This window comes from Phaseolus vulgaris, chromosome 8 (genome assembly GCF_051622355.1).
Source record: "Phaseolus vulgaris cultivar YP4 chromosome 8, ASM5162235v1, whole genome shotgun sequence".
Classification (NCBI taxonomy): Eukaryota; Viridiplantae; Streptophyta; class Magnoliopsida; order Fabales; family Fabaceae; genus Phaseolus; species Phaseolus vulgaris.
In genome coordinates, this window is record NC_143505.1 from 2,766,638 (window position 1) to 2,788,632 (window position 21,995).

At 39.3% G+C, this 21,995-nt stretch overlaps 1 protein-coding gene and 2 long non-coding RNA genes across 4 annotated transcripts; 1 reads left to right on the plus strand and 2 right to left on the minus strand.

The window, feature by feature from the left end:
- The first annotated feature begins 1,616 nt into the window (after window positions 1-1,616).
- On the plus strand, window positions 1,617-2,054 carry LOC150025349 (uncharacterized). The gene has a single exon (XM_090293582.1). The coding sequence runs from the start codon at window positions 1,617-1,619 to the stop codon at window positions 2,052-2,054; it is 438 nt and encodes a 145-aa protein (XP_090149708.1).
- Window positions 2,055-16,077: 14,023 nt separating this feature from the next.
- Window positions 16,078-17,420, minus strand: LOC150025350 (uncharacterized). Its single transcript, XR_016514534.1, has 3 exons — window positions 17,295-17,420; window positions 16,376-16,446; window positions 16,078-16,288 (listed from the first exon to the last, which is right to left on the minus strand). It is a non-coding gene; the product is annotated as an uncharacterized LOC150025350 (long non-coding RNA).
- A 7-nt stretch (window positions 17,421-17,427) lies between these two features.
- LOC150025351 (uncharacterized) lies at window positions 17,428-20,270 on the minus strand. 2 transcript variants are annotated; one of them, XR_016514533.1, is made up of 4 exons: window positions 19,884-20,270; window positions 18,200-19,767; window positions 17,684-17,760; window positions 17,428-17,569 (listed from the first exon to the last, which is right to left on the minus strand). It is a non-coding gene; the product is annotated as an uncharacterized LOC150025351 (long non-coding RNA). The 2 variants fall into 2 exon arrangements; XR_016514532.1 differs by having other exon boundaries at window positions 17,684-17,750; window positions 19,884-20,269.
- Between the last annotated feature and the right edge of the window lie 1,725 nt (window positions 20,271-21,995).

The following is a 21,995-nucleotide window of genomic DNA, read 5'->3' on the forward strand; positions in this document are numbered from 1 at the left end:
CGGTGTTACAAATTCTTCAAGCTCAAATGCAGGAACTACTGAAGAAAGGGACGGCAGACCAGGCATGCTATGAGGAAGAACGACGCCAACAAGCAGAAGAGATGGCTCAACTGAAAGAACAGAACAAGAGGTTGCTCCAACAACTCGAAGACTCTGAGAGGGAAGGACATTCCCACGTTCCAACTTTGCCCCCTCATCCATCGGGAACAAAGATAACTACCCCACAAACTCGGACCCAAGTGGTCCATCACACTTCACCCACACAGCACACTCATCAAAGTGTCAAAAGTGTCACACCCCGCAGGTCGGCAAATCCAAGAGGTCATCCCTTTTCGGACGATATCATCGCGACACCTCTTCCCGACAAATGGAGGGGTTTAACAATGAACCTATACGATGGCTCCACTGATCCAGACGAACATTTGAACATTTTCAGGACGCAAATGATGTTGTACACTGTGGACCAGATGGTATGGTGTAAGGTATTCCCCACTTCACTTAAAGAAGGACCTCTCGGATGGTTTACCGAACTCCCACCGAACTCCGTGGACAGCTTTGAAATGTTGGAGACAAAATTTATAACTCAATACGCCACCAGCAAGCCCCATCGCACGTCATCCATGTCTCTCCTCCACGTCAGGCAGGAAAGGGGAGAGTCATTAAGAACCTTCATGGATAGATTCAGCAGGGTGTGTATGGGGATCAGGAACTTAAACCCTGAGATTGCAATGCATCACCTGATCTCGGCCATACTTCCAGGCCGATTCACCGATAGCTTGATAAAACGACCGCCGCACAATATGGATGAATTAAGAACCAGAGCCACCAAATTCATGCAAATAGAAGAGCATATAGACTATCACAGGAAGACACTGGCGGAAAATATGGAAAAAAGTAGAGACGTCCGCATCCATCCGAAGACGAACGAACGAGGGCCTCGTTTCCAGAACAGAGGCCCCCGTTTTCATAACTACACCCCGCTGACTGTACCTAGAGGGAAGATACTGGATGAAGCCTTACAAACTGACTTAATCCCAACGTTAAAGCAAGCACAGACACCTCCCAACGCTGATACAACTAAACGTTGTCAGTATCACCGTAATTACGGCCATTCGACCGAAGGCTGTCAAGCGTTGAAAGATAAGATAGAAGAACTCGTCCAAGCCGGCCACCTCCGCAAATTTGTGAAAACAGTGGCACCTACACCGCGATCACCCCAACGTGATGAGAACTTCACTAAGGACAGAGCACGATATGGGCGACGAGACGACCGAAATGATCGAAACCGCACGAGCCGCAGAAGAAGAAGTGAAAGTCCGGTCAGACGGACAAGGCCTCGAAGCGAAAGCCCGGATCGCAGAAGCCGAACTAAACAGAAAATTTGAGAAGTCATTAACACAATTGCTGGGCTTGTGTCGCTCGACGCTCCTCCTCAGGAGATCAATTACATTGCGGGCGGATTCGCGGGAGGAGGATGTTCTAATTCAGCCAGAAAGAGACATTTAAGGGCAATTCAATCAGTTCATTCGGCATCCCTACACCGCCGACCGCATATCCCACCTATCACCTTCACGGACGCTGATTTCACCGCAATTGATCCCGCTCAAGATGACCCCATGGTCATTACGGTGGAAATAGATAAGTTCGCAATTGCTAAGGTCCTTGTCGACCAAGGAAGCTCGGTCGACATCTTGTATTGGGAAACTTTTAAAAAAATGAACATTTCAGAATCAGAGATACAACCTTACGACGAACAAATAGTCGGGTTTTCAGGGGAGCGTGTGGATACTAGAGGATATATTGACTTATTCACCACTTTTGGTGATGATTATCTCAGCAAAACCATCAATATCCGATACTTGCTAGTCAATGCTAATACGTCCTACAATATACTCCTCGGTCGTCCCTCCATAAACAGGTTAAAGGCTATCGTTTCCACTCCTCATTTGGCTATGAAGTTTCCTTCCGTAAACGGAGATATTGCAACGATACACGTAGACCAAAAAACAGCACGAGAATGCTACGTAGCCAGTCTGAAAGTCGAGCCAACCTGAAGGTTATATAAGACAACGACCGATCGCTCGCCAGACAGAAGAGGTCGGTCGCCAGAGAGGCGCCCCAGAAGAATGAGCTCCCGAAGGCACTTGGTGGCCCTTGTGGACCTAGATCCCCGATTGGACGACCCTCGTATGGAGGTAGACGAGGAATTACAACCTATATTCCTACGCGATAAGGACCACAAAACTTACATGGGCACTTCCCTCAAGCCGGACGATCGAGATGTGATCAATAGAACATTGATGAAGAACGTGGACCTGTTCGCCTGGACTGCTGAAGATATGCCCGGGGTAAAGCCCGATGTTATTACTCATCGTCTATCCGTATACAAAGAAGCTAGGCCAGTCTCTCAGAAGAAAAGGAAGTGGGGAGAGGAAAGACGTAAGGCCGCCCGGGAAGAAACCGAAAAGCTTGTACAAGCTGGCTTTATTCAAAAGGCCCATTACACCACGTGGTTAGCCAATGTGGTAATGGTTAGAAAGGCAAATGGAAAGTGGCGAATGTGTGTCGACTACACAGACCTTAACAAAGCTTGTCCAAAGGATTCGTACCCCTTACCGACTATCGATCGGCTGGTAGACGGAGCGGCCGGCCATCAGATGCTCAGCTTTTTAGACGCATATTCCGGATATAATCAAATCCAGATGCACCCGAAAGACAAGGAGAAAACAACCTTTCGCACAGACTCCAACAATTTTTATTATGAGGTTATGCCGTTCGGCCTGAAAAACGCTGGAGCCACTTACCAGCGCTTGATGGACCATGTCTTCCATGACATGATCGGACGGAATGTCGAAGTATACGTCGATGATATCGTAGTTAAGTCGAACTCCTGTGACCAACACATTACAGATTTGAAAGAAGTCTTTCAAGCTTTGCGAAAATACCATATGCGTCTAAATCCTGAAAAATGCGCGTTCGGCGTGGAAGGAGGAAAATTCTTAGGGTTCATGCTCACTCACCGGGGCATAGAGGCAAATCCTGAAAAGTGTAAAGCCATCGCAGAAATGCGGAGTCCCAGCAATCTCAAAGAGATCCAACGACTCATCGGTCGTCTTACATCTCTGTCTCGTTTTGTACCTAAACTTGCCGAACGAACGAGACCCATAATTAAACTATTAAAAAAGACAACCAAATTTGAATGGACGACCGAATGTGAGCAAAACTTCCTCCAGCTAAAGACATTTTTAGCTTCTCCACCGGTCATCCAAAAACCAAACACACGAGAGCCCATCATAGTCTACCTGGCTGTCTCCAGCGAAGCAGTAAGTTCGGTTCTTGTGCAAGAGATACAATCAGAAGAACGACTGGTGTATTTTGTGAGCCGTGTGCTACACGGCGCAGAAGTCAGATACCAAATGGTAGAGAAGGTGGCATTGGCCCTAATCATCACCGCACGACGAATGCGGATGTATTTTCAGAATCATCGCATCATAGTTAGAACCAACTATCCTATTATGAAGATTTTGACTAAACCTGACCTAGCCGGACGTATGATAGGATGGGCTATCAAACTATCAGAATTTCATGTCGAATACCAGCCGAGGGGCGCAATCAAGTCCCAAGCCCTCGCAGACTTCGCATCAGAACTCACTCCACACCCGAACGAGGAAGAGGAATCTATATGGGTGTTGTATGTAGACGGTTCTTCAAACAACCGCTCATGTGGAGCAGGAGTGGTGTTGGAAGGGCCAGGCGAGATTGTCGTTGAACAGGCAATGAAGTTTGAATTCAAGACTTCGAAAATCAGGCAGAATACGAAGCTATCATTGCCGGCCTACACCTGGCTATGGAGTTAGAAATAACCAAATTGATTTGCAAAAGTGACTCTCGACTGGTCATCGGACAGCTCACAGAAGAGTATGAGGTAAGGGAAAATTTACTTCAGCAGTATTACCATTTTGTGAAAAACCTCTTAAATAGGTTCGGGGAAATATCATTCCAACACGTCCGGAGAGAAAACAACACTCGAGCAGACACTCTCTCACGATTGGCCAGTGTCAAGCAAAAGGGAGTCCACCGGTCGGTCATACATGTGACCCTGAATAAACCAAGTGTCGGCGTGGAGGAATGCCTAACGACCAACACTCAACCTAACTGGATGACCCCCATCAAACAATACCTGACAGAAGGAATATGTGACCCGCACTTGGAAAAAACAATGAAACAGCAGGCTGCCAGGTATATTCTTATTGATCAAGACCTCTACAGGAGAGGTTATTCTCGTCCTCTACTAAAATGTCTGAACCCTGACCAAATTACATATGTGATGACCGAGTTACATGAAGGAGTATGTGGCACTCACTCAGGAGCACGAACCATGGCTGCTAAAGTGCTCAGGGCCGGATACTACTGGCCGACCGTGCAAGGAGACTGCACAGAATTCGTTCGGAAATGCTTGAAATGTCAGGAATACGGGAATATATCGCATGAAAAACCAGAAAACTTGCATTACATTCTATCTCCCTGGCCGTTCGTGAAATGGGGAATGGATATCATCGGACCCTTTTCACCTGGCAAGGGACAATGCAAATTCCTGTTAGTCGGCATTGACTACTTTACTAAGTGGATCGAGGCCGAACCCTTGACAGCCATCACAGCTCGTAACGTCCAAAATTTTGTATGGAAGAATATCATCTGCCGGTTCGGCCTACCTCAAATTATTATAACAGACAATGGCCGACAGTTCACCGACCGAGGGTTAGCAGAGTTTTACGAGAAACTCCATGTCAAACACATCACAAGCTCGGTGGAGCATCCGCAAACCAACAGTCAAGCTGAGGCCGCCAACAAAGTCATTCTTAACGAACTTAAAAAGAGACTCGGCCCAGCTAAGGGAAATTGGACTGAAGAACTTTTGGAAGTCCTCTGGGCCTATCGTTGTACACCGCAATCAACAACTCAGGAAACACCTTATAGCCTGACGTACGACACCGAAGCCATGATTCCGGTCGAGATAGGCGAGCCTTCTCTACGCCGACAGACATTAGACCTGGACTTGAATAAAGAAAGTCTACTGGTCGGCCTCGACCTCATTAATGAATTAAGAGACAAGTGCAGAATACGAGAAGAGGCATGTAAGATACGTGCGACACGACGATATAACTCAAAGGTGAAGCCACGAAACTTTCAGAAAGGAGATTTAGTTTGGCGCATGTGCAGTGATGCCCGGAAAGACGGAGGGAAATTTGCAAGTAACTGGGAAGGACCATTCCGCATTGCCGAAACAGCAGCCGGAGGAGCATATCGCTTAGATCATTTATCAGGAAAATCTGTACCGAGAACGTGGAATGCCACGCATCTCAAATTCTATTACAGTTGATAAATGCAAATCAGTGTACTCTTTCCTCGCTCGGTCGTTTTATCCTTGAAGTAGGGTTTTCGACCGAGAAGGTTTTAACGAGGCACTTTAAAAAACTATACATCTCTACTTAACGTCTTTTTAATCGTTCGTTCGGTCAAGATCATATTTACAACCCAAACGTTATTCACCTATCGTTGGTCAGAAATTAATAATCCTGTTATTAATTAACCGTTCATTCGGTCAGAATCATATTTACAACCTAAACGTTATTCACCTATCGTTGGTCAGAAATTAATAATCCTGTTATTAATTAACCGTTTGATCGGTCAGAATCATATTTACAACCTAAACGATTGTTCACTCGTCGTTGGTTAGAAATTAATAATCTTACGTTATTAATTAACCGTTCGTTCGGTCAGAATCATATTTATAACCTAAACACGATTGTTCACTCATCGTTGGTTAGAAATCAATAATCTTACGTTATTAATTAACAGTTCGTTCGGCCAGAATCATATGTACAACCTAAAGGTTATTCACCTATTCGCTTGGAATCAGGTATAAACAAGCATTCATATAAAATCAAACGCAAACGCATACATACATATGGTCGAAAGTGTACAAACAACTATTCAAGCGTACGTTCAAGCACAAACAAAAAGATAAATTGTTTTTAACCCACAGCCCAGGTCCAGACATATTCCGAATTAGATAATGTCGATGGTCTCGTCCGGTTGTGCACTGTCGGTCAGCGGTTCACCCATGACCTGACCGACGCCATCAACATCTTCTCCAAGCGATACAAGGCGACCGTTCACAACATCCTTGCCAAGATCATATCGTGAGTCATCGGCCGGTATACCATGAAAAAAGGCCGCCTGGCGAAGACCTTGATTGAAGCTTTCTTCGTTGATACGCAAAATGAAACCTTGACACTTCTCAATTTCAACATTGAGTGACTCCTTCTCGGTCGTCAGATCAGCTTTCTCTTGGACAAGCTCATCCCATTCGGCCGTCAACTTAGTAACCATGGCCTTCAACGTTTCTTTTTCTTCTTTAATCATCTGCACCTCCCTCTCTTTCTCCTTCTGACAGGCATCGATATCCTGCAACGCCTTTTTTAAAAGCCTGGGATGACTCGTCCAATTTGGCCCTTAGTCTCGGAATCACGACCGACTCAGCTCTCTTCAGCTCATCCCCAATGGCTCGACTCACCACAGCCGCCCGACATTGGAGTTCCACCATCTCTTCAATCAGGTGTAATGTAGGTACAGCAGCCAGTATACCTTCATCCTTGGGTAGAAGATTGATGAGCATATATTTATTCACACTCACTAGCCTTATTCATAGATTATTGGACTATAATAATAAATAAATCCATTGTTTTAATTAATATTCTTATAATTGGGTTTATTTGGGCCTTAACTATTATTATTGTTAATTTTGGGTTTTTAGAGTAAATTATCCGGAGGAAGCATCTACCTTTGTGAATGGGCCAAATATGCAAAAGTCCAAGTTGCTTCTTGAACCAAAACAGAAAAAATATTATGAGGAGAAGAAAGAGAAAATAAAAGCTACAAGATTCTAGAAACAGAATTGGAAGCAAATCTTCTGCAAAATAAAAAGAATTATGGAAAGATAGAAACTTGGAAACGGTTAACAAAATATAAACTACAATATTCTCTCAAGATCCTTTGAGCAGAAAAGCCTATAAAAGGACACAAGCATCAAGGAGAAAAAGAGAGAGCTTCATAGGGTTTTCTTAGTTTATTTTCTTCTTAGTAATTCTTTTGTTTTGCCTCCGCATGGAAGGCTAAACCTTTTTGGTTGATTCTTTTGTAATTCCCCATTGAGTTCTGAGGTTTTGTTCAATAAAAGTTTCGATTTTTAATTCTCTATAGCAGTTGTTTTTATTGTCTAATCTCCTGGAAAACTGGTTTTTGTGAGAGGTTGTACTTGAACGCATGATTGAGAGTCTTCCTTATCTTAAACTTTGGTTTCTTAGTTAGTTTGCATTGTTCTAATTAATTTCTTGGGCGCATGATTCAAGGGAGAGGAGGTAAGCATTCCCATGGAGTATACGCATGGAACAAAGTGGGTATTGATTAAACTAGTAGACGCATGCTTTACTGGTGAGTTTCAGTTGAATAAGATCGGCGCATGTTCAATCTGGTTTAGCTCTGTTGGAGGATTGAGAAAAGATTAATCTTTAGAGAACCTGTGAAGAATTCAATGGTGGAAGAACTTGGGATCAACCGCTTTTTATTTGCTATTTTAATCTCTTTTATATTTTTTGCACAACTATCTCAAACCCCCTTTTTCTCTTTATTGTTATTGCTAACTTTTATTGCTTGCAGATAGATTTTAAACCCTGATCAACTGATTTTACTATTGGATTCGTTGGGAGACGACTTGGGGTCATCTGGCCACAATTATACTATCATCTCTCTAGTGTTAGACAAGTCTACGCTAGAATCATATTAATTTGACAGCAAAACGACAGCTATCAAAGATCAAACTGCATGGTCGGAGTAACCCTAAGGCCTAGTCCGAGCATGCTAACCGGTTTGCCACCAGATGAGGTACCCGCCTCCAATTTTTGAACCTTGGACGGACGTCCTCTCTTCTTGTTCGCAGGTGGCGCAACAGCAATCTCGGGCGACACCACCTCTACAGCAGCTGGCTTCAGTACAATACCAGCGGCAGAAGAAACCTTACGATCCTCGGCCTGCTTCTTCAAATCCTTCATGAACTTGCTCAGACTCGGATCCATCCTTAAAATAATGCCTACATAAAACAAACCGTCAAAACGCAATCCCACAACAAAGTGACCGACAGCAATTGAATACACATACCAGTTAAATCTGCCCACTTTTTGGACGACCCATACAAGGCTATCAGCTCTCGGGTGGGCAGCCTACAAGGTAACCGGTCGATAACTAATATAACCTCCTTATCAAAAGGTGTTAATGAATGCAACAACTGGTTATCGAGCTGAAAAGGTTTCTCCGTCCAATGGAAAGGAAACTTAGTTGTTCCATCAGCATGATAAAAGAGGTCACGGCCATCAGGCTCCACAAAAATCTTGAAGTAATTATCTTTAAAAAATTTATACGACGTGGTGTATGGAGCAAACCGAACATTACCCGACCGACTGACCAACGACAACCAACTCACAGGGGTGCCCGGATACGTATTATAATAATACAAAAACGACTGCGGGGTAGGATTAAGCCTAAAAACTCGACATATAACGCGAAAAGCTTGGAGAATCGCCCACGAGTTGGGATGCAACTGCGTAGGCGCAACATTGAGAGTCCGAAGGACTCCCATGGTAAAATCATCAAAAGGAAAGGTCATGCGTAAATTAGAAAAGAAGGTACTATATACAAAAAAGAAATCATGCGGCGCGTTCTCCCGACCGTGGCAGACACGGTTGGTCACACCGCAGACATCTGCAGTTAACGCCTCACTCGGACAATCAGACTCTACAAAACCAGGGTTGACAGAACTTATCTAAGTCATCAGCCGTTTTAATTTTCGTGGAAATATTAAGGACGGACGGATCAACCCAATCGTAACTCGGGCCTTCCGAAAACTCACTCGCGCCACCAGAAGCGGTGCGAGTCAAAGACGAATCTACACTACAAGAAGACTCTACAGAAGAGGGCATCACTAACCTTAGGGGCAGATGCAACTGAAGCAAAATCGACAACCGCAATAGACTTGACGCTCGGAGCAGAAAGCACAAGATCTAGGAAGCAGAAAGAGTGCGTAAACCCTTTCCCAACAAATGAAATGCTATTTATAGGCGATGCAGTGAGAGAAGAACCCCCTCATCAAACGTCCAGCACCATTGGATCTCATTTGATCCAACGGGTACAATCACTCGGCATTCGAAACGACACTCAATCGCCACCGTTGAAAACATCAGATGAAACAGTACACGCCTAAACGGCGGCTCTAGCAAACGTCACATCTCTGCGACACATTTAAGAGGAACCAGCTGTAAAGCACTATCTTGAAACCCCATCCATATTGTACGACTCTTCGGCCAATCATACCCTCGAGCCTGGGGGGCAAGTGTACAGCTCGGCTCCGTACGACCGAACATGAATGTTGAATAAAACGAACAAAATAAATACGTGGCAGAACAACAGTTATAACTGTAGTTGAATGGGTCAAAGACATTTGCAGGTACACTCCCTTAATATCAGGAAGCCACTACTCATGACCCAAACACCACTAAGCACGATTTCAGCAACTACCTACTTGGCCCACACGGAAAAGCCCAAGTCAACCTATAAGGAAAACGGCTGAAAGGGGGAAAAGGTACGTTTTGAATCTTCTGGAAAAACACTGAGAAAGGGAGAGAACTGACTTGAGCGTCGGAGTGTAATCGCAGGTACCCCCGCCGACCGGGCGAGCATCCACGCAGAGGAGAAAGGACTAGGAGAATTAAGCAGCTACTGGACAACAACAATTAGGTACTGACGTGGAACAATATCACTCTAGCTCTGACATCCACACAGGTACAAATTCCAAACCAGAAGACTTGTGACCTTTATGACCTATATTTTCAGAGAAAATAATATATATATATATATATGATTTATTTGAAGCTGTCACAGGTATGAGAATGATACATAATTCTTTTCGTATAGGGGTATAAATGTTATGATTTCTGTAATTATATTTTTTAACAACTATTGCTGACTATAAAAAACTTATGATTAATGGGTTAGAATTTAAGTACATTGACTAAATAATTTCTTAAGTTCAATTTCATAATTTTTAATATAATTTTCTTATTTTTATTTATTTAAATATTTTAGATGTCTTTTAAGATGTAATAGGTCCGTTGTATACCTAAACCATAATGATAAATAATAGACAATGGGAAATAGTGGAAAATCAAGTTTTAGGGGAATGAGTATGACGTTAATGTCTTTTCTCAAACTGAATGTTAGAATAGTTTTTTTTTTTTTTTGTTCTCATTCGTTGGTATCAAAGTTTCATCTTTTGATTATATATTTTTTTCTTACTTTCAATTTTATTTTTATTTTTATTTTTTAGATTTATTGGGAGGTACTAGTGTTAAAAGTGTTTATCGTTTCAATGCATCTCACAAATTGTCTGTTGGTGATTTTGTTTCACAAAAGGAGTGGAAAATTTTGAGGAGAGAAAAATAAATTAAAGAGGAGGAGTTGAAGGAAAAGGAAAAAATGTAGAAGATAAGAGAAAAAGAGAACTATATAAAAAAGAAGTTGCCAACAAAAAGGTTTAGGGAAAATTAATAATAGAGATGTTTTTTTTTTATGATTGTGCAATTTGTTTTGTTCCCTCAACAATGTGACGAAGAGTTTCATGAGAAGTCTCAATAACACATCATTTATTATCAATTCAATTCATGGATAATGTTTGCAAGGATTATATATATATATAAAGATGATGATTATAAAAAAAAATGTCAATATTTTTTAAGAACTTAATATAATTATATCAATAATTATGGATGTACTGTCTAGGCCGAAAGGTCAACCGAAAGGTTGTACCAAAAGTCTCGACCGAAAGTCTCAACCGAAAGGTTAAATATAAAAAGTAAATAAGTAAAATTAAATTAGTGATTATAGCAAAGCCCATAAGATGGGCCCAAATATACAGGTGTGTGTTTTCAAAATGTTAGGTGCAAAAAGAAAAGACCTAAGTAACTCTTAAGCCCAATAAGAGAGCCTTATAAATAGAGGTTCAACTCAAGAGGTAAGAAAGATTCAATTGATCTAATGAACATAAAACTATATCTGACTTTGGCATCGGAGCGCCTTGCAGGTACACACACCCACCTGTGAGGAGAAGAAGCCGAGAGCCCAACCCGAGAAGAAGCCGAGAGCCAAACTCGAGTAGGAGTCGCGAGAGCCCAACCCGAGAAGAAGCCGAGAGCCAAACTCGAGTAGAAGCCGCGAGAGCCCAACCCGAGAAGAAGCCGAAAGCCCGACTCGAGAAGAAGCCGCGAGAGCCCAACCCGAGAAGAAGCCGAGAGCCCAACTCGAGGAGAAGCCGAGAGAGTCCAGCCCAAGTTCGGAAGATTTGTAAAGGAGTTGATCTTATCAACCTTATTCTAGTGTTCTTGGTCCTTGTTGTAAGAACATTTTGGCGCCCACCGTGGGGCCGAGAAGTAACTGAAAAAGGTTGAACACAAGATGAATCAAAGAGAAGAACAAGGTGGAGAGCAATCTGGGGAGTAGAGAGATAATCAAAATTCCATGTCAATGGCTATGCTCATGCAGTTACAAAAAGAGTTCGAAACACTAAAGAAAAGCAATGAAGAGGAGTTAAGTATGTTAAGGGCGGAGAATGCGTATATGAAAAGGAAGTTGAATGAAGAGACGATTTTAAACACATCATTTGAAACTGTTCAACCAAGAACACATATCCACCAAAGGGTACATAATGAGGAAAGATTTGAAACTACAAGGAAGAGAATACCAGAGATTTTTGTTATCTTTGTCGGAATATCTGTTAGGAGACATCCATTTTCCGAAGCCATTATAGAAACCCCACTGCCCAAAATTGGAAGAATTTTACCATGAAGAAATATGATAGAGGTACAGATCCTGATGAACACATTGCAGTATACACAACGCAGATAAGTTTGTATACGTGGAATGATGCCATTTTGTGCCGAGTATTCCAACAACTTTGAAGGGAGGGACTCTGAGTTGGTTTACTCGGTTGCCACCGTTATCCATTGATTGTTTCAACACTTTAGTAAAAAAGTTTGGAGCTCATTTTGCTACAAGCCGACCACATCATCTGACATCAATTGCCTTAGTGAATATAAGGCAAGAAAAGGGAGAATCCCTAAGAGCATTTATGGAGCGCTTTAGAAAGGTAGCACTAAGTATCCGCAATCTCAGTTCGAAAATCACAATGCATCATGATTACAGCACTGAAACCGGGACCATTTGCCGACAGTCTTTGCAAAAAACTGGCAACCAATCTTGATGAGTTAAGACAACGTGCATCAAAGTTTATGCAGATGGAAGAGTTGGGAGAATTTCGAGGGCGGATGGAAATGATAAGAAGATAAGTGAAAAGGAAGGAGGACATTCGTTTAGAAAAGGAAGAGAATAATTTCGTAGCCGAAAGTTTCAACAATATACACCGTTGAGTAGTAATTGAGCAAGAATCTTACAATAAGTAATGGCAGTAAAGATAATCCCACCACCAAAGAAGGAAAGAACTTCAAAAAGAGCATATCAGAGTAAACATTGCCAATACCACAAGAATCATGGTCGTCATACAGAAGAATGTGTAGCTTTGAAAGATAGAATTGAAGAATTGATTCAAGTTGGGCAGTTGAAACGCTTTGTTAGAGATGGAGGGATAAGGAGCAGACAAAGTCCAAGGCAATTAAACACTCATCGTTGTATGTAAAACCTTTCGGTCAAGGATGATTTTTCATGTATAAAGAAAGTCGTATTCAAGATTGAAACACTTAATGAAGAAGTTATTCATATGAAGAGTCAAACTGTTAAATTCATCAATGTTTCGCATACTTCAAACCTCTCGGCCCTGGATGCTTTCACTTCAAGTGAAATCCCTCCCGAGAGTGTATCTCGTACTTCAAACCTCTCGGTCCAGGATGTTTTCACTCCAGGTGAAATCCCTCCCGAGAGTGTATCTCGTTCTTCAAACCTCTCGGTCCTGGATGCTTTCACTTCAAGTGAAATCCCTCCCGAGAGTGTATCTCGTACTTCAAACCTCTCGGTCCAGGATGTTTTCACTCCAGGTGAAATCCCTCCCGAGAGTGTATCTCGTTCTTCAAACCTCTCGGTCCTGGATGCTTTTACTTCAAGTGAAATCCCTCCCGAGAGTGTATCTCGTTCTTCAAGCTTCTCGGATCAAGATGTTTTCACTCCAGGTGAAATCCCTCCCGAGAGTGTATCTCGTTCTTCAAACCTCTCGATCCTGGATACTTTCACTTCAGGTGAAATCCCTCCCGAGAGTGTATCTCGTTCTTCAAACCTCTCGGTCCTGGATGCTTTCACTTCAGGTGAAATCCCTCCCGAGAGTGTATCTCGTACTTCAAGCCTCTCGGATCAAGATGTTTTCACTCCAGGTGAAATCCCTTCCGAGAGTGTATCTCGTACTTCAAGCCTCTCGGATCAAGATGCTTTCACTCCAGGTGAAATCCCTCTCTCGAGTGTGTTTCATTCAAATCAAATCTCAATCAACGGAGTTCTTATTTAAGAAGTCGAAAAGTTATAGTCTGAAAGGTTGGCAGAATACAAAAACCGAGAGGTCTTATAAAAAACCGAAAGGTTCTAATACAAAAACCGAGAGGTCTCATTTTTTGCATGTCAGAAAACAAAAACCGAGAGGTCTTCTCAAAAAACCGAAAGGTTCCAATACAAAACCGAGAGGTCTTATAAAAAACCGAAAGGTTCTATTACAAAAACCGAGAGGTCTCATTTTTTGCATGGCAGAAAACAAAAACCGAGAGGTCTTATTAAAAAATCGAAAGGTTCTAATACAAAAACCGAGAGGTCTTATGAAAAAACCGAAAGGTTCCAATACAAAACCGAGAGTTCTCATTTTTTGCATGACAGAAAACAAAAACCGAGAGGTCTTATAAAAAACCGAAAGGTTATAATACAACCGAAATGTCTCATTTTTTGCATGGCACAAAACAAAAACCGAGAGGTCTTATCGAAAAAACCGAAAGGTTCTAATGCAAAACCGAGAGGTCTTAAGACAAAATCGAGAAGTCTAAATAAACATTGGCGTATCAGTATCAAGTCCAAAAGTTCAAACCTATAAAAATAGTCAAAATTGGTCTCTAACTAGAAAAATCGAGAACTTTAATTAGGAAGTTCATAAACAATTATTTTCAGTTCAAACTCAAAAATCGAAAGGTCCAGGTTGCAATATATTTAAATAATTTTATACTTGAAAACCGAAAGGATAAGATGAATTTATCTTAGGTTGGAAAAATAAATAAGTTAAAATCGAATACTAAAATCTAAAAGGTGGAACCGGATAAATTGGTTATATTAGATCATCTAATTTTATCTTTTCTACATACTTATGTTAAATAAGATTATTCACTAGCAAGCAATTAAGTTACGTGCAAAGTAAATAGAATATTATATATAACTTGATGTTATACATCCAAAATAACCATCAAGTGGCAGGGACAAAACATGTTAAAGAACCCTGGAACTTTACTTGGGAGTTCTTACAAAACAATAAACTAAAACAAGCTATTCGGCGTCGGCATGCCTATCATCATCAGCACCACCATCTTCATCTTCATCTTCATCATAAGGAATTTCACTGATGGGCATCAGTTCGTCATTATAAAAATCTTTGCCCATGTCGAAATTTCCAGCATCCAATGGAATCTTGTAAAAATACTCGGCTTGCTGGAGAGGTTTTTCAAAACCCAACTTGTGTTGCTGAACAAAATAACCCTCAGCTCGAGTAACCCTTGAATTCAACTGGTTTATCACAGATTCTAAACGAAGATTATTATCAGCTTCAACTTTCTTCGCAGCAGAAAGATCAGCGAAGTTTCCTTTCAAACGTTGAATCTCCTCGTCAAGGGATAACTTATGAGCCGTTAACTCAGTAATCTCATCCTTCAGACTCTTTCTCGGCTTCATAACAATCCTTAGCCTTAGACAACTCTTCAACTTGGGAAGTTAAGGATCTGATCTTCTGATTTGATTCAGTTGCTTCCTTTTTCAATTTTTCAAGTTCAAAAGAAGAAACAACATCCTTAGTCTCTTGTCTTATTGCTTTGCCAATTAGTAAAGTCCGACTAGCAAGCTCAATCACCGAATTTGTAAGAGAAGGAATAGTAGCCTACGAGAACATGTCACGAGAAGAAGCATTGGGACTAGTATGCACAAAATCCGAAAGTTATAGGCCGAAAAGTTGGCCGAAAGGAAATCCGAAAGGTAAACGCCTTCAAACAATTGTTATCAATTTTCAACAAGTTATAGGCCGAAAGGAAATCCGAAAGGTAAACACGACTTCAAATATTGTTATCAATTTTCAACAAGTTATAGGCCGAAAGGAAATCCGAAAGGTAAACACGACTTCAAATATTATGTTATCAATTTTCTACAAGTTATAGGCCGAAAGGAAATCCGAAAGGTAAACGGCTTCAAACAATTATCAATTTTCAATAAGTTATAGGCCGAAAGGTTGACCGAAAGGAAATCCGAAAGGTAAACATCTTCAAAAAAAGAAAAAATTATGTTATCACTACAAAATAAAATGTATATTGTGGCGGTTATTTTCGTATAAACTGGCATTTATAACCGCCACAATATACACTTGTGGCGGTTTCCCAAACCGCCATAGAACTGGCCGCCACAAAGTTTAATGTGGCGGTTTTACACTACCCGCCGCAACACCCGTCACTTTAAACATAGTGTAAATAGTGGCGGTTTTTAAATGTAAGTAGTGTCAGTTATAACCGTCGCAATTTACATTCATTAAAGAAGATTCTGGCGCCATATTATATGTAAGTAATGGCGTTTTTAACTGACGTAATTTTAATTATGAATAAATAAAATTTAACCAGCAGTTTTTTATGATTTGTTTTATACAATTATAAAATTTAACTACCACTTTTTCATAATAAAATAAAATAATGTATAAAGTTATAATCATCCATGAAAATTAAAGGACACATAATAATGTTCAAAAGTTTATATGTAATTGAAAATTAAAACGCATAAAAAGTTCATACATTCGTAATCAAATTTAAAGTTACAACACATAATTGTTCAAAAGTTCATACATCCCTAATCAAGTTTAAAATTAAAACACACATCCCTAATCAATTTTGCTTCCAACACTTGATCCCATTACTTGATTAGGTGATGGAGCACCACTTCCATAATGTGATGTCTGAAATAAATAAGTTTAAGTTAATGAATTTGTATGTTTACAATTATAAAATAAAAAACATCAATAAATATTTAAATATATTAATACCTCATTGGTGGATGCATAAACCAAATTTGCTGTCATTGTTATGAGAAAAATCCATTTGATGCCTCCTGAGTCTGAAACATTGACCATTTATCTGATGATTCCCATTAACTTATAGCATAAATACGTTGAGAAATTCAGATCCTGTTAAATATTGTAAGGATCTAATCGAAGTATACAAAATCCTGCGTCAAATAGTCCAATTCTATGAAAAATGTCCATGTGCAGATGAGAATTACAAAATGAAAACCATCTCAAACTCATTCATTTCTCTGATTTCAACTTTTGCTCTTCTCCGATCAAATTAACAGTACAAAAGAGTTTCATTGTTTTTCACTCTAAACCTACTTATACTCAATTGATTATGATATAAACTTAACTGATATATGCTGCTCTTTTATTTTAGCAATAAATAAAATGAATTAAAAGGGACTAGGGATGTCGCAATGCTTATAGAACAACTAAAAGATCTTCTTCAGTAATACCCAATCTTAACATTCCAGCACGTCATTAATCATCTATAAAATTGCTGCTCTGTTATTTACATTATTAGGTTATTTATATATTGTTGTTCTATTATCAGTCTTAATCCTATGAAATTCTCTTTTTAAATATTTAATACAGTGACATATATATACTTACAACTCCGATTCAATAATTCTATAATCATACTTAAACAACTCTATAACGATTAGTTTACGAGTTCACTGATAAACTAAATCTAACAAGTACATAGATACATACATGTATGAAAAATAGAATGGATAAACACCATAAAATGAGGGCATGAAGATAAATGATAAACTTAGTTTACATTATAGAGGTGGGAAATACTGAAATAAGAAAGAGAAGAGCACGTGATTAGATGAGGGTACTGGCGGAGGAAGAATGGGATACAACTAATGATATGTTGCAAACTTACACTTCTCAAGCTAGGAGTTTGCACCAAGGTTATTGAGCAAATTATCCAAAGTATTCTTTTTCAGCAAATTAAGCTCCCATTGAGCTCGTACTTCTTCTCTTGCAGCCCCAAACAACAAATTATCATGTGGTACAACTCTATAGCAATATGCTTCCAGTTTCCAGATCAGCTCCATAAAGCAAATTCCAAGAAGATGGTGGAATGATGCGGCAAATTCCATATGGCTCAGCCCTGGACCGAATTCTTGATATATATTTCAAAGTATCTTGAAACTCCTGGATAAAAATGAGAAGTTAGAGGTGTGATTTTCTGATAAAGCCAACTGAACTAAGCAGAACAGTGGTATGGACAGAAGTGAATTCAAATGTGCCATAGGAACTGCACAAGACCTCTTTAGTAGGGTAGAAATCAGGAGCATCCTCAATATTTGGCCTATGAGCATCTTCTGGTCACCAGCTGGCAATAACTTGTCAGAAACTTAAATTGTCAATTACTCTTCACGCAAGAGAGATACCCAATAACACCTATTTTATAATGAAGTAACTCATATAATATATGATAAAATTACCAACTCAAGTCCATTGTTGTTATTACAATAACCAGCTCAATTATGAGCAGGTAGATCAAGCAACTTCTATTTTAAAATTCAATAAAGGACCATCCCAATTCATAAAACTTAGCAATACATTTTCTCTTAATAAATCCATCTTTCAAAGAAATTAAGGTATGTTTATACTAAGTTATTAACATAATAACAAGAATAAAAGAAACGAAAGTAATAGAGGAGAATGGATAGTGATTCAGAAGCACTTGTAGAGGTTGAACAATTGGTCATGTTTTTATCTAAAAAAGGAATTTAAAATATCTTTGCCTTAAAAAAAATTACAATATTAGTTCATGCTAACCTGGTAAGGCGATAAAGGCATTTGAATGCTTGGCCATCTCTGCCTTCCTTTGATGCATTGTATTCTCCCAAAATCATGGCTCCAAATCTCAGCAACCAACTTAATATTAGCTATAGCCTTTACTTCTCCCACTGTTTCACCAGTTATTTGCAAAAGGAACCAGTGCACAGGGGATGGAACAGATAATATGATCAATAAAGTAAAGAGAAAAGGAGCAGCTAAGCAATTATGAGAGTTGAAGGGTTGTTTATTTCATGCTTTACCTAGCTATACAGACATCAATAATTTATAATCCAAGGGATTGAAACTAAAAAACCAAAAACAAAACCAACAGAAAAAAAATTCTAGCCAATGAAAGAAAACCTGTAGAGGGAAAAGATGCTGAACTTAAAAAGATATCACTAGCAAACTAGTCTCTAAAATATTCAGACAGTGTTTTAATAATCAATTGCTGCAAGCATAGCAGATCAATTCAAATCAAGGCAATCATTAATCAAAATGGTGATCAGTGCAACAAATAGGTGAGGGGTTTGAAGGCACTTACTACTTCCAAATAGGTAGGCACTTACTACTTCCAAGTGCCCTATCCAGGTGCAATAAGCACCCCAGTCACTTTATTCCCAAGTGAAGACAAAAAGTAATGAAAAAAGAAACCCCAACAAAATTAAAAAATAACTTCATTTTAAAATATAATTATTATTCTTACAGTTTTATGAGTCTTTTAGTAATGTTATTAGATTTTGCTAGTACTAGTTACTTACTAATTTTTTAGTATGTGAATGGCATTAGCTATATCTATATCCGTACAAGACACAATTCATGCTTTAACAACAATGAACACAAGCCAAATCCCGAGAGTCAATTAAGCTTTATTCACCACCACAAACCTAGTGTATCCTATTTTTTTATTATACTATTATAACAAATACTTTCTTTGTATATGAAAGTATTATCTGTATGTATTATTTCTGTTCTTCCTATTTTCCATCAATTTACAACTTGTAGCATGTTACCAAAGAAAGACCATTGTTAGTCACTTAGCTGTCACCATCCTATAGTTGAAACCCAAAAAATAATTTTTCTTTCTCTTCCTGCCTTTTCCCATTATTCTCTATTTTGCCGCTAATTGAACACTAACTCCTGCAATTTGAGACTTAGTTTTTTCTTCTATCCAACCTTCCAGTCAACAATAGTGTCTGCTTATGAATACAGTGACAAAGCATAAAAAAAAAACCCAGTCACATGTTGCTTTTACCCCTTTGGCCTTGCAATATTTCATGCAGTACAACTCATTTGAAAGCACATCATTACAGCCCTGCCTTGTGAGGAACTTTCAAATTTTAAATTCAACGTCTTGTGAGGTAAACAAAGCTCTAGGGTTAAAGTAACTTTCAAATTTTAAAATCCACATTGTCTAGGTATGTTTCCGAAGATGCTTAGATGCCAAATCATGACTCAGAACAGAACAAGGCATATCATTATCATAATTAGTCATTTTGAGAAATTATACCTTGCTATTTCTCCCCTGCCGCCTCTGTGATAACTTGCTTCAATTGCTCTTTAGCTACCTAGTAAAAAGATTAAACACATAATGAAATAAACAAATAGAATCACATGACAAATCCTAAACATCAAACAAACCGATGGTCGGCATTGATAAGAGAACGTGCGAGCATTTAATTACCTTCAAATCGGTTCCGTGTAGAGGCAGAGAGAGGCAGAGAGAGTAGGGTTTTGTGAGGCAGAGAGCGTTAGGGTTCGTATGGAGGCAGAGAGCGCTAGGGTTCGTGTGAGGCAGACATCGCTAGGGTTCGTGTGAGGCGGAGAGCGCTAGGTTCGTGTGGAAGCAGCAAACGCTAGGGTTCGTGTGAGGCAGAGAGCGCTAGGTTCGTGTGGAAGCAGCGAGCACTAGGGTTCGTGTGAGGAAGACATTGCTAGGGTTTGTGTGAGGCAGACATTGTTAGGGTTTGTGTGAGGCAGAGAGCGAAAGCGTTAGAGTTAGACTGAGTGTGAGTGTGAGGCAGAGAGAAGGACGAGAGTGAAAGCGTTAGAGTTAGGGTTCAATCTGGTTTTCAAAATAAAATTCAAAAAAATTTATTTTCTTAAGTTTTAAAAAAAAATCATTTTTCAAGTGAAAAACTGAAGGATTTTTATTGTGAATATAAAAATAAAGGAATAAAGCAAGTTTTCAATTCTGAAAGAAAATTATGACAGTTAAAAATGACATAATTTGAAATATAATTATGACGGTTAATGAAATGACGTATTATACTGAAGTTTATGGCGGTTATTAATAACTAACCGCCATATTAAAACCGCCACTTTTTACACTTTTTTTTGTAGTGTATTCAAGACTCTTACTAGATTCAACAAACTCTTTATTCAGCTTCAAGATCTATAGCTTCTTCACTTGAACTCATATCACTACTAGCTTTATTCTTCACAACAGAAATGATGGCAGATGAAATAATTGAATGAATATCCTCATTCATCTCAATTACTTTCCTGATAGCCTCGTTACTCATGTTCAAAAATTCTGTAAATTCATCAAAAATAGAAACAGAACTTGAAGAAGACATTATACCTTTTGAGAGTATTCAGTTCAATCTTTCTGAATCAATAAAAACAAAAAACCCTTCCAAACGAAGCGTTACGATATCACAATTATAACTCATCATGTTAATCGGCATAATCAAGAAAAGTATACGAAACAAGGCAATACTTTGATACGAAAGGTATTAAATACAAAATTTGTCCTTTTCATTAGGCATAACGTCTTTTTCAAATCCTCATGCCTGGGGGGCTAGTGTACTGTCTAGGCCGAAAGGTCAACCGAAAGGTTGTACCAAAAGTCTCGACCGAAAGTCTCAACCGAAAGGTTAAATATAAAAAGTAAATAAGTAAAATTAAATTAGTGATTATAGCAAAGCCCTAAGATGGGCCCAAATATACAGGTGTGTGTTTTCAAAATGTTAGGTGCAAAAAGAAAAGACTTAAGTAACTCTTAAGCCCAATAAGAGAGCCTTATAAATAGAGGTTCAACTCAAGAGGTAAGAAAGATTCAATTGATCTGATGAACATAAAACTATATCTGACTTTGGCATCGGAGCGCCTTGCAGGTACACACACCCACCTGTGAGGAGAAGAAGCCGAGAGCCCAACCCGAGAAGAAGCCGAGAGCCAAACTCGAGTAGGAGTCACGAGAGCCCAACCCGAGAAGAAGCCGAGAGCCAAACTCGAGTAGAAGCCGCGAGAGCCCAACCCGAGAAGAAGCCGAAAGCCCGACTCGAGAAGAAGCCGCGAGAGCCCAACCCGAGAAGAAGCCGAGAGCCCAACTCGAGGAGAAGCCGAGAGAGTCCAGCCCAAGTTCGGAAGATTTGTAAAGGAGTTGATCTTATCAACCTTATTCTAGTGTTCTTGGTCCTTGTTGTAAGAACAATGGATATTTTTAAGAATTCAGAAACCACCAGAAGAAAATAAAATTCAGAAACCATCGTAAGAAAATAAAATTGAGAAGGAAAAAAAGTAAAATATATGATAAATAATTCATTAATGCTTTATTTGAATTGAGAAATAGAAAATTGAGGATTGTGATATGTTAGAGTGAATTTGTAAACAATATTTATTAATGTATACAAGTGAAAGTATTTTAATTCTTTTTTATTGGTGTATAATATTACAAATTTATCTATCTCTTTATAAAAAAATAAAAATTAAATGAGTTATTTTTATGTAAATTTTAAAATTTTATTTTATTAATTAAAATTATTTTATTCTATTAATAATATAATTAAAT